The sequence below is a fragment of the Mus caroli genome, unplaced genomic scaffold, assembly GCF_978045245.1.
Source record: "Mus caroli unplaced genomic scaffold, Mus_caroli_1 scaffold_5, whole genome shotgun sequence".
In the NCBI taxonomy this organism is placed as follows: domain Eukaryota; kingdom Metazoa; phylum Chordata; class Mammalia; order Rodentia; family Muridae; genus Mus; species Mus caroli.
The window spans coordinates 4571622-4587528 of record NW_028227260.1 but is presented as its reverse complement, the minus strand read 5'-3'; the positions used below and the strand labels follow the sequence as shown (position 1 = coordinate 4587528).

The 15907-nt window shown below is 40.6% G+C and overlaps 1 protein-coding gene across 2 annotated transcripts in view; it reads right to left on the bottom strand.

Moving 5' to 3' along the window:
• Nucleotides 1-8941: 8941 nt before the first annotated feature.
• The window catches only part of Prps2 (phosphoribosyl pyrophosphate synthetase 2), a 37094-nt gene continuing 30128 nt past the window's right edge, over nucleotides 8942-15907 (bottom strand). For both annotated transcript variants that reach the window (XM_021152857.3, XM_021152858.3), the window contains exons 5-7: nucleotides 13997-14170; nucleotides 12496-12655; nucleotides 8942-10977 (exon numbers count right to left, since the gene is read on the bottom strand). In XM_021152857.3, coding sequence (XP_021008516.1) covers nucleotides 10885-10977; nucleotides 12496-12655; nucleotides 13997-14170 — 427 coding nt within the window. In that variant the 3' untranslated portion in view covers nucleotides 8942-10884. The remainder of the gene's footprint in view (nucleotides 10978-12495; nucleotides 12656-13996; nucleotides 14171-15907) is intronic.

Below are 15907 nucleotides of genomic sequence, written 5' to 3'. Positions count from 1 at the left end.
ATCTATTTTTGTGAGTATAGGCTTCGTGCTCTTTAGAACGCTTCATGTTTTCTCTTCTAAGTCTCTTCCCTTGTATATGGAGACCCAAAACAGTTACAAAACAGCCCCCAGTTAGGAAACATTCAGTGCAGAATTGCCCAAATTAAGCAAATTGAGACATACGTCCATATAAAAAGTATCTGCTGCTTATCTAAAATTCCCATTTAATTGGATATCCTACATTTTGTCTGTCTGTACTATTTGAGGGTTATATTTTAATCTAGAAATTAAAACCTGGATGGAAAGTCATAATTGAACCACACCCAGAGTAGTAACTGAACAAATTTATGTCTAGGGACAAAGCCCTATGTCTGAGTGACTCCCAGTTTTTGTACTTGGTCCAGAAGTGAACACCCATGTGGTTCAGAAAAGCATACCTGAAGCCTGTTATAGAAATGTATGACTATTGTCACTGAGCTCAGGAGGCCAAGGCAGGAGCATTTTGAGTTCAAGGCTAGTCTGGGCTACAGTATAAGATATTTCAAAAGTATAGGGGGGGGGAATAGGGAGGAAATAAAAAAGGAAAGGCAAGGAAGGGAGGGAGGGAGGGAAGCAGGGAGAGAGAAGAGAGACAGAGAGAGAAAGGGAGAGAAAGAGACTTTAGAGAGACTACACCTATGAATTTTCATCACCATGTATGGCTAAGGAAGACCCAAACAACCATGATGACATCAATATGAAAGGGGAAAACTTGTAGAGCCTCTACCCTAGATAAAGAATTTTAAGCAACAGGGGGAACGTGAAGAGTGGAAAAATAGTCTTCCCTAGGGAAGAACCTCCAATTGGCTATGCAAGCTCTGAGATTATATACATACAAGGTAACACTGTACAGACTAAGCAGGTTGTATCTATGTATTTAGGTACGTATGTAACAATTTTATATAAAGGAGCTATGCATCTAAGAGAAAACCAGAGGGGGTTCATCAGAGAAACTGGATGGAGGAAAGGAGGAAATATATAGTGTAATTAAAAGTCATTTAGAAAGAAAAGAGCTACAGTGATACATGCTTTCTTAAAGCTGAAGAAATTATTTTCTGATGACCAACTACACAAACTTGGTAATTGAATCGCTCAAGTGGATACAATGAATAGATGACCTTGTTCTCTCTCTCTCTCTCTCACTCTCTCTCTCTCTCTCTCTCTCTCTCTCTCTCTCTCTCACACACACACACACACACACACACACACACACACACACTCACACACACACACACACACACACACACACACACACACACACACACCCCTTGCCCCTTGCCTGATTTGGGAGAACCTGTGAGAAACAGACAGGTACCATTTTTTAATGACTGTTCCTGTAGTTGTTTCTGCTCTCTGGTGATATTAGCCAGAAGATGTTCGATGACAAACATTAGACCTGAGCATGGTGACTTTCTCCTCTAATTCCAACATAAGCCATCCTGAGCCACAATATGAGGCTCTCACTCAACAACATGCAGGCAAACACACACACACTCACACTCACACACCACATTGTTTTCATAACAGTTCCAGAGTTTTGACCTCATTAGTTAGATATATCTTAGGACATTTAAAGCATAATAATCTCCTATATGAAATATTTGCAGTTACCTTAAGCATGCTCTTTGCAAATGGGATATGAAAGAGGAACACAAACTACCCAAGTCTTCATGTATGGTGTATTTCTTTTAGAATTGTAAAGCTCCATTGTCATAATTAATTTTGTCTTTTGTTTGCTATGCCTCCTGTAAACTGCAATGTGAAGTACCCTGATGCTTAGTTCTTCTGTTAAGTTTCATTTTACTAAGAAATGAAAGTGCTGTGAAGAAGACTGTGGCAGGACATGCAAATTAACGTAACACACATCTTCTTTAGGACTGAAGGCTAGTCCTAAATACAAATGGGAGTTCACCAAATGAGTCTGAAGGCACAGATGTTTGAAGGCCCCTGATACAAATCATAGAGTAGCTAGCTGACTTGGTTTCAAAGAAAGGAAAGGCTATTTTGGGATGAAATGACAATAATAGGTGAAACTTAGCTGTTTCTTGAAAATGCACATATTAAAGGAAATCAGGGTTTAGGGCCACATTACAGTGACAGGGCAATTAATCGCCTAACATGAACATGAATGTGGGTTTGATCCATCGGGACCACAATCCTAAAAGTGAGAACTTAAGCTTATTCAATCAGAAGTAGTCAATACATTTTCAGTTAAGCCAAGCAGTCTTGTTAATGTTTAACCAGGCAAACAGTTACATCCCTTTATTTTGGTGGTTATCCTACGGAACTTTTGTTTCTTTTTTGTATTCCTTCTGTAGAGTTCCTGAGTCACTCTGGCTTGGAGCTTCTGAGGTATAAAATCTTGTTTATTGGACTCAACCCTTTGAAAACTCTTATGCTTCAGTTTGCCTTTCAAGCACTGTCTTCATCCTGTTGACACCTCCATGGAATCAGAGGTACCATCACCCATGTAAATGTAAACACAGAAGAGCTGGGAGGCAGCAGCTGTTAACCCTCATTTGCCCAGAAGGAAGCTAATCCTTAGAGAAAAATAGATTTATCAATAAGCTAGACTCCTATCTCTTTAAAATTTTTTTCATTATGTGTATATGCCAGCTTTGTGCACATGAGTGCTATGTGGGAGGCCAGCAGCTAGCAATAGGAGGCCCTGCAAGTGGAGTCACATGTGGTTGTAAGGTACCCAGCATTAGTGCTGCAACCTGAACCAAGGGCCTCTGCAAGAATGTGTGTGCTCTTAACTGCCAAGCACTCTCTCCAGGACCTTGAGTCTTCATTCAATGGTTCACCTTCATACTTCACTGCAAGTTATGGAATCAGCCAGGACTGTAGCAATTTATCAAGTTCTGAGTTTAAGGATTTCTTTCCCATATTTGATGTTCCAACTCATATTGCATAAGGTCATATTTTGCTTATCTGCTGATGTGTAAAAACCAACACAAATCTTAGGGTCTTACCACAGTACCAGTTTGTTCCTAATTCCACAGTGTTGGTCACAGCTGTGCTGTGAGCTTTTCAGTTGGTCACAGTTGTGGTCTTTCAGGAGTCCCTCTGTCTATTGCTTCTGGGCAGGGGTTTGGGAAACAAGGAGATGGGTGGGTTGGTGCCAGACCTGTATTCTAGCTGCTTTGACTACATGATCACTTCTCTTTCAATGTGTATAACTCGGACTTCTTGTTATGGTGGCCAGCTCTTAACAGCAAGTATTTTAAGAGAAACTAGCTCTGGTGTACCAGCATATACTACATATTTGCTTACCTCGTGCTTGATAGTATTTTATTTGTTACCCGCGGCCAAACTCAATATGAGAAGGCAGTCAGTCCATAATGACATGAATACTGAGAAGCGTAGTCCATTAGAAACCATGATTAATAACCCACCTCTTGGGATTTCTATAATATCCCTGTAAGGGAATCAATACGTCAAGATCTGTTGTTTCTGATTCTTTGAAGGATGCTGGATTATAAGCATCAATGACCACGAAGCCTCAGTTGGGCACTGAAGAGCCCTGTGCAGTCTCAGGATTCTGGAAGCAGAGACAGGAAGTTCACTAGTTCCCACCCAGCCTGCACAAAATACTGAGAACTTTGCTTCATAAACAAAAACAAAACAAAACAACACTACACAGTGACTAGATAAATTGGCCAATTGTTCAGAGCCCTTGCTGCTTTTGCTGAAGATCTAGGTGTAGTTCCCAACACCCACATCAGGCAGCTCATAACTATTCATAAATCCAGTTCCAGGGGATCTGATGCATTCTTCTGGCCTCCAAGGTCACCAGGCAGGCAGTTGATGCCATATATACATGAAGACACTCACACATACCCATAAACCTTATCTTATTTACTATTATTGTTGTTGGTGCTATTGCTTGGAGACAGGGTCTTTGTATGTAGTCCTGGCTGTTCTGGAACATGCTATATTAGAAACCCTTTTTCCCTTTCTAATACTTCACAGTTTATAAATGTTGTGTTATTAATTTTTTTATGACAGGGTTTCATGTAGCCCAGGGGTACCTGAAATTTACTATGTAACCAAAAGTGGCCTTGAACTTCTTATCCTCTTAATTAGCCTCCTATATCCTGCAATTACAGACATGTCTCCTGTTCCATCATACCTGATTGTGGATTTACAGAGCTTGTACCCAAGGTTTTCTGCATGCTAGGCAAGCACCTATCAACTGAACCATACCCCAGTTCATACTTTTAGAACATTAAATAAGAGAAAGTCTAATATGCTAAGAAAAAGTTCTAAAACAAGTATTCATTTGGATATAAATCATTCTTTATCCATTGATAATATTGCTCATTTTAAATATTTCTTCTCCTTGAAGTTATTAAATATGATTAATGAACGCTGTCATAGTTATTTTTTTTTTGTTTCTGTGAAAAGATATCATGACCCAGGCAACTTATAGAAGAAAGAATTTAATGGGGGCCTACAGTTCCAGAGGGTGAGTCCATGATCACCATGGAGGCAGAAGGAGGAAGAGAGGGAGGAAGGGAGGGAGGGAGGGAGAGAGGGAGGGAGGGAAGAGAGAGAGAGAGAGAGAGAGAGAGAGAGAGAGAGAGAGAGAGAGAGAGAGAGAGAGAGAGAGAGAGAGAGAGAGAGAGAGAGACTGGGAATGTTGAAATGGCAGGAGCTTTTCAAACCTCAAAATTTACCACCAGTGATAACTTCCTCCAACTAAGCCATACCTCTTCTTCCTTCCTAAAGAGTTCCACCAACTGGAGACCAAGCACTTAAATATATAAGCCTATGGGAGCCATTCTCATTAAAACCACCACCATTGCCTACTATTGAGCCATGCAAACATAGTAGACAGTTTAGTACACTCAGATTCCCATTTTGATTTCAGGCAGATACACACAGACACACAAACACACACACAGACACACACACACACTCCTTGTAATTGTGTACCTGACAGCCTGGTTTCTTCACCTGTATGTTCAATGCATACATATCCTTCTCCAAACAATATACCTAACACATTTAGAATAACTTCCACCTTCCATCTGCATCAGCTACATGTATTTCCATATCTAAACAACAGTGCTGGGAGCCCATAACTTCCTGCCTTAAAAGAAAGGGCACTATGGCAATCAATTGTCCCAGGTTTCTCACTGACATTTCCAGAGATATCAGACCTACACTTCAAAGTCCCAGACAAACCAAAATGAGTTGGCCACTCAATAGAGGAAGGCAGAGAAGTAACTTTCTATCATCCCTTATTGGAACCAGTCTTCAGTGGGTCCAACTATTTCAAGTAAAGCTAGAATGATAAAATTGCTGGGGCATTGGTAATGGTCTTTCCTTATATGAGTTTTTCACGGACATTTAAGTCTCACAGGACTACCGACACTTGTCATGAGGTCACATGTCAGGATCAGACTCCAGTTTGCCACATTCTCAATTGAGGGCACTTCCCACAGCTTTCCCTCTTCAGGCATTCTTATTTCTCATTTTATCATGCTTTTAAACTGTGAAATGAGTTTAGCTGATTCATCTTTTGGCCACAGAACTCAAGTGGGCATCCCTTTCAACCGTACCTCTCATAGGATGGTGACAGAAGCCTGGAGCACAACCAGCTTGTACAAGGCCTTGGCGGAGCAGCATCTCCATGGTCACAAGTTCATCCCTACCCACCATTTCTGCAGCCCACTGGGAGTGTTGACCACGTGCAGCTACTTGTTATTGCCTCAGCACTACCTTTGACTCAGACAAGCATGTGAGAAAACCAAGGACTTACTCCTACAGTGGTAGGCTAGGAAGTTGTATCCCATTTTAGGTTAAACACTCACAAAACTAATGACTGCCTCTCTTCTTCCTGTCTTTGACCCATTTGAAGATATAGTTACAATGGCTGCTCTAAAATTTAAAGTTAGGATAAAATCTGATCATTTGTCTGTGTGAGATCAAGTGTCCTGCTCTGTCACTGATTTATTCCTTTTAGACAGGTTACTGAATCTGGAGCTAGGCTGGCAGCCAAGCAAAGCCCCATTACCTTCCTGTATCCACTCCTTAGAGTGCTGGAGTGGCCACATCTGGCTTCTTATAAACAAGCTAGGAATGACCTTGGGCCCTCATACTCGCATATCAAGCAGTCTTGAGTGCTGAGTCATCTGCCTAGACCCACAAGGTCCACAAGCTCATCAGTTGTAAGTAATCTGTTGACTTAGACACACAATTTAGATGGAGGATATGGTCATGTTTCTACTCCAAGCCCCCATCTACATTGGCTACCCCCCTTCAAACACACCATGAACCACTCAGTCTGTGATGGAAAATGGATATTGCATTCTGGACAATTCTACAGCAGTTGACCACCTCTAGCAGTGGTACCTTCACTAAGCCCTTATTGAACTCCTGACTAGATTCAACGCTCCAAATTTCTCAGCCTTCAACTATCTCTACCTCATTTGGTCTGATGCCTGGAGTTCATGGGTGGATTAGAGGGGACTTCTATGAGGAATGAAACACTTCCAAGATGGGGCCGCATTCTTGGGTACCACTGTAAACCTCTTTTGCAGTAAGTCTCCTTTTAAGTAACCTTATGGTGTTCTTTCCTCACAGACCTGGTGACAGTTCTTTATAATGCATAGTAGTTTTGCTTGCTTGTTTTCTGAGATAGAAACCCATGTTTGTAGCCTTGGCTGTCCTGGAGCTCACTATGTAGACCGATCTGGCCTTGAGATCAGTCTGTCTTCACCTCTTGAGTACTGGGAGTCAAGGCATGTACTCCACGCCTGGCTGTCTGGTGATTTTTAAGGCCTTTCTTTGGGTGTCACTTTAACTCAAGCACTTCCCATACATCCAAGAAAATAACTGTGTATCTTGTCCTGAGGCTAGAGAACTGGCACAGTCTATAAGGCACGTGCTGCACAGAAGCATGAGGACCCGAGTTTGTGTCCCCAGAACTCATGTAAAAAACGGTGTGGTAGCAGTTTGCCTGTTAATCCTAGCACTGGAGAGAGAAGATTTCTAGAGCTCACTGGTCAGCTAGTAGAGCCAAATTAGTAAGCTCCAGGTTCAGTGAGAGATGATGTCAAATAAATAAATAAATAAATAAATAAATAAATAAATAAATACGGCAGGGGAGAACTGAGGAAGAAACCCAATCCCAGCTCAACCTCTGGCATTCACATCCATGTTCACACATGAACATGTACACAGACAGATGGGCAGATACACAGATTCACACAACAAAGACATGCAATTATTTTGTTCCCACAAGCAAAATTTAAAGCATCACAGAACAGGGTGTGAGAGGGCATGTTCTAAAAGGACAGAAACCCTTTTGGGCATCCTTTAAAACAAAGTACATGGACAACTTCTATGCAGTCTGCACTTAAGTTTGGACTGTTCCAATACATGGATAGTGAGTTTCTCTACTTTTTGGATAATTGTATGTACAATATACTGTAGTGATGTATAATACACTGTAGCAATGTATGGATATAAGGGTGTGTGGAGGTAGGCATTCGCATGCTACATTTCCATGTGGTGGTTAGAAGACAACTCTCTCCTCCCATGTCTTTGACAGGGTTTCTATTCCTGCACAAACACCATGACCAAGAAGCAAGTTGGGGAGGAAAGGGTTTATTCAGCTTACACTTCCATACTGCTGTTCATCACCAAAGGAAGTCAGGACTGGAACTCAAGCAGGTCAGAAAGCAGGAGCTGATGCAGAGGCCATGGAGGGATGTTCTTTACTGGCTTGCTCAGCCTGGTCTCTTATAGAACCCAAGACTACCAGCCCAGAGATGGTCCCACCCACAAGGGGCCTTTCCCCCTTCATCACTAATTGAGAAAATGCCTTACAGTTGGATCTCATGGAGGCATCTCCTCAACTGAAGCTCCTTTCTCTGTGATAACTCCAGCTGTGTCAAGTTGACACAAAACTAGCCAGTACATCCCACCATGTGGGTTCCAGGGACTAACCTCAGGTTAGCTTGGTGGCAGGTACCATCTCCCCACTCCTGGTCTTTAGTTTGAAAGATAATATCTAGAATGATCAATTTGGATGTGTTCTGTGGAGCATCGATGGTGCCTTGTGAGAGAAGATAGCCAATAAGTCCTTCACAAAGAAAAAGTCATAAAGAGGATGTTTTAATTATTTCTGGCTTTCCTTTCCTTTTGCAAACTGGATTGTTAACTTATAGTAATGAACATTCTCAGGCACTTCATCAGCAGATCATTTCATCCAAAAACAGAATTCCAAAATGATGACATGAACTATGAAAGAAAGTAGTCAGCATGATTTTATTGAAATTTCTTAGTAAATGGCACCGGATCTCAAAATAATCTAGTCTCTAAAACCAGGGCAAGCGCTGCAAGAAATGTCCTGAATTTAGTCGACATTGTATCTAACAAAGGAAAGTTAGCATATGAACATCTATCAGTTAACTAATAAAATTATGTGGAGGATAAACAACTTTGGTATATTCACTATTTCCTGGCTCCCCTTTTTGGGTAGATATGACTAACATGCTCTCCTTTCATAGAGTTGGACAGAGCTGATCTATTTGGTGATTTCCATTATGTTTCTTTACCACAAGCAGCAAGGAACAAGAAAGTTCTGAAATAAGACTGCTCATGAGGCAGCCTTCGTCATTTTAGCCAAACTGAAACCATCAATACTTAAAACCATATTTCCACTGTATAAGGCCCAGTCCAGTCTAATTTGTTCACAAATATATTCAGAGATACTTTAAAATACTAACTCAGGTCTAGTAAGGACAGAAACCATTGGTTCTCAAATTCAGAGACAGTCAGGCAGATTTTTATGACAGGGTTTTAAAACTGAAGATTATTATTTTAAGATCCATGATACACATTAAGCTTTAAATATCTTAGATAAAATGATTACCAACTGGCTTTTGTCATGCCAATGCTTTGGGACATGTGTACACACACACACACACACACACACACACACACACACACACACACACACACACTGAGCTATCTCCATGTGGGTATGCACAAGAATGTCTTCAGCACAGCCATAAAACCCAAGAAATTAAGACATCGCACATTATCAGAAGTAACAGCTGCATCATCTCAAACAAGTTTTGACACATGTCTAACCATGCCTGAGACAGACTGTACCACAGAGCTGAGCATCCCAGGTTATAGGAACCACTTGCTTCAGAACAGTTACAAATACAGTATTATCAAAATGCCAGTCTCTATAGGAACATAAATTATACTTTGTAACATTGATTTGACTTCTGCTCCTCTGATGTTCCAGAGTGCTGGTTGAGTGTGCTACTTAGATGGATAGGAATTTCCTACCTGCAGAATTTAGGGCTGGGAATTTATCTACAATACTCAGCAAGGGGGGAATTTTTTTTTAAGCATTCCTAAGCTTTAGGTACACAGGCAAATCCTCTTCTTTGTGAGAAGGAAAAGGATAGGTTGTCCACTTACTGATGCTATAAGGAACTGCCTTTTGTTTGTTTGTGTTTTATGACACAGTCTCAGCTCTACAGGCCAAGATGAGCTGGAACGCACTGTGTAGCCTACGCTGGCCTTAAACTTGTAGTACTCTTCCTGCATTAGTTTTAAAGTGCTGGGATTATGGGCACAGACCTCCACACTTCACTAAAAGATCATTTTATCAAGAATGCCACCCATAATGAGATTCTTCTTCACAATGCTTTCTGAAGCATTTCTTTGAAGTTTATTTTAATGGAACAGCTATATACTTTCGCATCCACTGTTTTTGCAACCCTCTCCTGTCTACATTTTAGCAGCTTTAGAGATTCTAACTAGTCATTAGAGGTGAAGTTCTGATGACACAGGGCCAAAGAACATTTAACTCAAGCTCATTAAGCTCTGTTTGAATAAGTGTATTTGGTGACACTCTTAAATCCTCCCCATTTTATGTATGTGAAAAAATAAAATAATAATCAATCTAAAATATGTGAGGGGGTTTCAAGGAGTCTTTCTTTTGGTGGACATCTACAACAAGAAACTATTGGGGAATATGGAAAGTAAAGGCTATTGCTAACATCTGAGAATAAGGTGATAGGACATGAGCTACATTCTAAAGAGAAATTCCCCTGGGATAGACAAAGTTGTGCATCAACGTGACCACAAACTCATTGACTACAGCCTGAAATGGTGGTCAAATCACAGTGATCACTGATCATAATTTGGGAGTTTCAGGTAAGTTGTCATTTATGACATATCTTCAAAGTGGCAATTAAAAAATGATACAGCCTTATATTGTCTTTAATATGTCTAATATCTACTAAGAAAAGTCAGTATGTCAGTGGCTATCTTAGGCCCAATAAAATTCAGTCCTGATAAAGGGCAATAAAATAAACCCAGTTATTTTTAAGAAAAAAAAAAAAACCAAAATTTCAAAATTCATGATAGTATAAATCTTCCAAGGTTCTCTTTGAAGTAAAGGTTATTTAGGATTTCCCCTCAAATATCCACAGGCATTATTATATATTTACACAGAAGGCTTTCATTTGAAATCACCTTTGGCATCTTCAAAATGTATGTATGACAAATTTCCACAATGGGATTTTAGGCTTAAAAGTTGTTACCTCAAAGTACTAAAAAAGAACGAGGGAAAAGATTAGTTCTCAATGACACCAGTTCAATTAACAACCAAATAAGCACCACCTTCCTTTGCCCTCCCCCAGAACTGGAAAGCAGTAGTCTTGAGCTTTAGAAGGAGAGACAGCGGACTCTCAGAGTGGACATAGACCAGATGCTTTTGCCAGAGATCATCCTAGAATTGCAGAGTCCTAACGCTAAAACAGCAGGCAGACAAAGACAGTAAGAAGTTGCAGGAGGCTTGCTCCATCTTCAATATTCCAATCCAGACTACAGTGGGACATGGCTGAACAGATAGGACACGGATTCCCCATTGTGGGTTCTTCGAATGGCTTCAGCTAGGATCATTGAAATGTCAATCACCTGAATAACACAGGGAAAACACAAAAGACAGGGAGTCAGTTCTATTTCTTTAAAAGCTCAAAAGCCAGAATGTATATGATACGTTTTTGTCAAACCTCCTTCAGTCATTTCTTTGGGGAACGACAAACAACTGTGGGTTTTAGCTTCAAAGACATCACAGCCAGCTGAGCCAACTATCGTTCTTGGGAAGATTTTCAGTGTGAACACTCAGGGGTGCTCCTACCCACAACAGATGGTCCCTTCTTGGGACACTGGTTGTTTAAAACTTAGTTTTCTTATTCATTTGCAGAGGTTTTACTCTAGAAAATATAGCAAATCTGCTTTTTTATGTTATAACTTTCATTCTATTTCTTAAGTTTTTACTATAATCCTAGCATCCATTTATAAAACACGAAAACACGGCAATGTTTTTCATAGAATATAAAGCAAATCTTATACAAGCTACCTTTTTACTTGGCTACATCTCAATTTGGAATACTAATGAATAAGATTTTAAAAATTCTTTTATTTACTGTCATCATCATCATTAGTTTTGTGTGTGTGTGTGTGTGTGTGTCTGTGTGTGTGTGTGATATGTGTGGCTGGGCACACATATACCACAGCATGCATATGGAGGCCAGAAGACAATTTTGCAGAGTCAGTTTTCCCCTTCCACATTTAAGTGACATATAGTCAGGAGGGGCATAAAGAAGTAGCTCACTATATATGCTTAGTACAGCCAGTTGCTCTGCCCCCACTCCATTTTCAGGAGACTATTTACCTAGGGATAGAGTTGTTGGCCTATACAGTAAGTCTATGTTCAACTTTGTTTTTCACTGTTGGCCAGGCTAGGCAAGTGCTACATCAAGCTATTTTTCTACTTCTCTTATTATCTTTATTTTGTGATTTTATTCATTTGCCATTTCTTCTCTTTCTCTCAGTCTACCATTGTTCCCAGTGGCTATTTCATTTTGTTTGTGAGACAAGATTCTGTGTAGCTCAGGTTGGTCTCATGATACTCCTGCACCTTTCACGTACCACCCTACATAGATCATTTCCTCTTTCCTTTTGACATTTTTTTAAAAGAGATAATGCCTCATCCCTCCTAGGATGACTTTGAACTTGAGGATGACTTTGAGCGCTTGATCTTACTATATCCACCTCCTTGAGTGCAGGGATTATAGGTATGCATCACCACAACTACTTTATTTGGTGCTGAGACTGGAACACCCAGACTCATGCATGCTATGCAAGTGCTCTACCAAACAGCATTCCATTCCAACCTCCTGTCCTCTCCATTTCCTTCCATCCTGCCTGCCTGCCTGCCCTCATTTTTTTTTTCATTTGCTATTTCCAAATAGTGACCATTCACCTCTCAAATTTGGACTTCCTGAGGGATCTAAGCTGACTGATATTCCATTGGGATGAGAAACTTTGGTCTCTGCTAGCATCTGCCTTAGCAAACAGAAGGCTGGATAATATTGAAGAGTCTGAAGCAGGTGCCTTGATTCATGGATCTGCCTGGGGTATAGATAGTACCTGAATTTTGGAGCAGTGTTTCATTTTGTCCTCTTGTGGAATTGTGTTGGTGACAACAACAGCTTCAAAGGCAGCATTATTTATTCTGGAAATAGCTGGCCCAGAGAAGATTCCATGGGTAAGAATAGCATAAACTTTGGTGGCACCAGCTGAGAGTAACCTGCACAATAAAAGACAAAAAGTTGCTCTCTAAGCTTTTACCTTTCTTACTCTCTAGCCTTCCTTCTCTCTCTCTTCCCCACTTCTCTCCACGTGGTCTCTCCCTCTCTCTTTCTACCTTCTCTCTTCCCCCCTGCCTTTCTACAATAAAGCTCTAAAACCATTAAAAAAAAAAAGGCAAAAAGTCACTAGATGTAGTGTACACTTGTAACCCTAGCACTAGGGAGGCCAAGACAGGAAGACAAAACAAGCCAGAGCTACTGAGCAAGGTCCTATCTCAAAAGAATTAGGTGTCCACAAATATTTAAATATTCTTGAAATAAGTCTACCTTGTCTCAATATTACAAGTGAAAAGTGTGCACTATAAAAGAAAGGATGGGACAAAATCCATCTGCATTTATTATCCCAAACTACAATCTTTTAAATGTATGTGTTAGCACAATGCTTTGTATTCAATTAAATTAAAGATTATCAACCCTGATACTTATATCTACATACTTTTTTTTTTTTGTCACAGGGGGCTAGATTGTCCATTGTAAGGAAAATTTAGCAGCATCCTTGGTCCACACACTAGCAACACTCCTCATGTCCTTAAATGTGACAACCAATGTCATCTTTAGAGATTGTCAAATACTATCCAGGGAACCAACTATTCCATGTTGAGAACCACTGATTTCAACCAATAGTGCCAAAATGTATAAGTACTCAAGTCAGAAAATTACCAGTGAGACAGCAAGAGCATCTCAACAAGGATTCCACAGCCAAGTGTGGTCAAGGGAGTGGGGAGAGGCTCCTTGCCTTCCAAGTATAGCTTTATAGCCACATGAGCTATGAAGCTAGCCCAAAAGTTGAGCTGAAGGAAGCAATGATGGAACAAACAAACATCCTATCTTTGTCTTTATGGGACTGATTTCTAGGGAAACACTTTCTTGACTTTCAAAAATGACCTGAAAGTCCAACCTGGAAAATAAAAAAAAGCCCATGGGCTTTTGGGGGTGGTGGTGTTTGTTTCCTTTGGCCTAAAACACCACTGTCAATTCATCAGCAATAATTAAGAAAAACAGGCTAAATTTCAAATAATGGATGCTTAGTGGGTAAGTATGGTTGACAATCTTAGCTCAATCCGTGTGATTCGTAGTGGAAGAGGAGAATTAGTTCATTAAAGTCATCCTCTGACTCCCAGCATTGTACCATAGCACATATGCCTTCCCAATGCATATGTATGCATACACATACATGCACGCACACACATACACATATACACACAACAAATAAAATTTTAAAAGGATGTTTTTCTTTCCTAAGGAGATGTTCTCTTGTCATTCTGAGCAACCCCACGTACTTATCTGCAGCATGGCAAATGGTACCACATGTGTCCGCCATGTCATCTACCAGGATGGCCACACGGTCCTTCACATCACCCACGAGAACCATCCGGTCCACTTCATTTGCTTTCTTTCTCTCTTTGTGAATCAAAGCAAATTCCACATTCAGTCTGTCTGCAATTGATGTAACCCTGTGGAAAGAAGTAAGGGAACATCTAAGAATATATTGCTGGGCACTAGGCTGAAGAAATGACTCAATGGGAAATGCTTGCCTTGGAAGAACAAGGACCCAAGTTCAATCCTCAGAGCTCATGTTTAAACAGCCAGAAATGATAGCAGATGCCTATAATCCTAGCACTGGGGAATCAGAAACTGGCAGATCCCTGGGTCTTGTTGGCAAGCCATGCTAGCCTATTTAGTGAACTCCAGGCAGGCCCTCACTGAGAAACTCTGTCACAGAATTTTCATGAGCATATGTGAGTCCCTGAATTCCACCCCTAGCACTGAAAACAAAAATAAAATCTATTTTTGTAAAACATATTTTAAATATTCAGCAAGCAACCACAGTCAAGGTAATGAAAGGGATTGGGCCACACTTGTCACACCAGGCATAGTTGAGACCCTATACCACACAATCTACATGGAAAAACAGGCTAATGATGACCTTTGCATCTATTGCAGCTTGCCACATATGTCAGGGCACCCTAGCAGCTAGATAAGACTGCTGGTTAAGAAACTGATACTGCATTTGTTAGGATTTGGGAGTTCATTTAAAACTCACAGGAACAACTTTAGACAAGGTGCTTAAAACTTAGACATTTTCTTGGTTTCCAGAACCAAGTTAGGGATAAACGTGTTTGTTAGTACACCCAGGCAATGTGCAGCCTTGTGAGAAAGGGCATCATTGAGGCTTAACGAGTTTCTGTTGAGATGCTCTACTCAACCTGAAAGTCTACAGGTTGCATGTAGCCAAGGACAACTATGAACACTGCCCAGCACAAAGTTGTAAACTTACTCAGAACATGAAGGTCTTTTTAAATTTTATTTTTGTTTTATATGCATAGATGTATTGCCTGGTGTACCATGTGTGTACTGTGCCCATGGAATCCAGAAGAGAGTGTTGGATCTCCTGGAACTGTCACAGATGGCTGTGAGTTACCATGTAGGGGCTGGGAATCAAACCTGGGTCCTTTGGAAAAGAAACCAGTGTTCTTAACTTCTAAGTCATCTCTCAAGTCAAGTTTTGTTTTGTTTTGGTTTGGTTTTGGTTTTTTTTTGAGACAGGGTTTCTTTGTGTAGCCCAGGCTTTCCTGGAACTCATTCTGTAGACAAGGCTGGCCTTGAACTCAGAAATCCACCTGCCTCTGCCTCCCAAGTGCTGGGATTAAAGGCATGCCCCACCACTGCCCAGCTCAAGTCAAGTTTTAAAATAACAAATAAAGTTAGGAAGGAAAAGTATGTGTGGAGGGGGGTAGGAGCAAAACTGGAGGTGAGAGAGGGGAGTGAGGATTTGAGGAAGACATAGTATACACATGTATGACATTATCAAACAATATAAAAAGTGAGATTTAAAAATAAACCTCAATTGCACGGTTCTCGCCGGAAAACTTTCCACATGACAACAGAGTGTTACATTGTCAGAAGTTGCCTGCCTGAATCTAGTTCCTCTGCCATCCAGTGTGACTGTTCATCGTTTCAGACCCAGGAGAACCAGAGTATGCATGTGAGAGAACGGGAAGTCAGGGTAGGGAGTGAGCCCATGACATTTTGGGTTTGTCTGAGAAAAATACACTCTGATTATGAAACCTCTTTCAAAATAGTGCACCAGTACAATGTGGCATTAAGGGTTTCCCTGTTTTAATTTTTAAAACAAATATCAATCACAGTATAATTCAGGTTAAAAAAATGGAGGGACTAACACAAATACA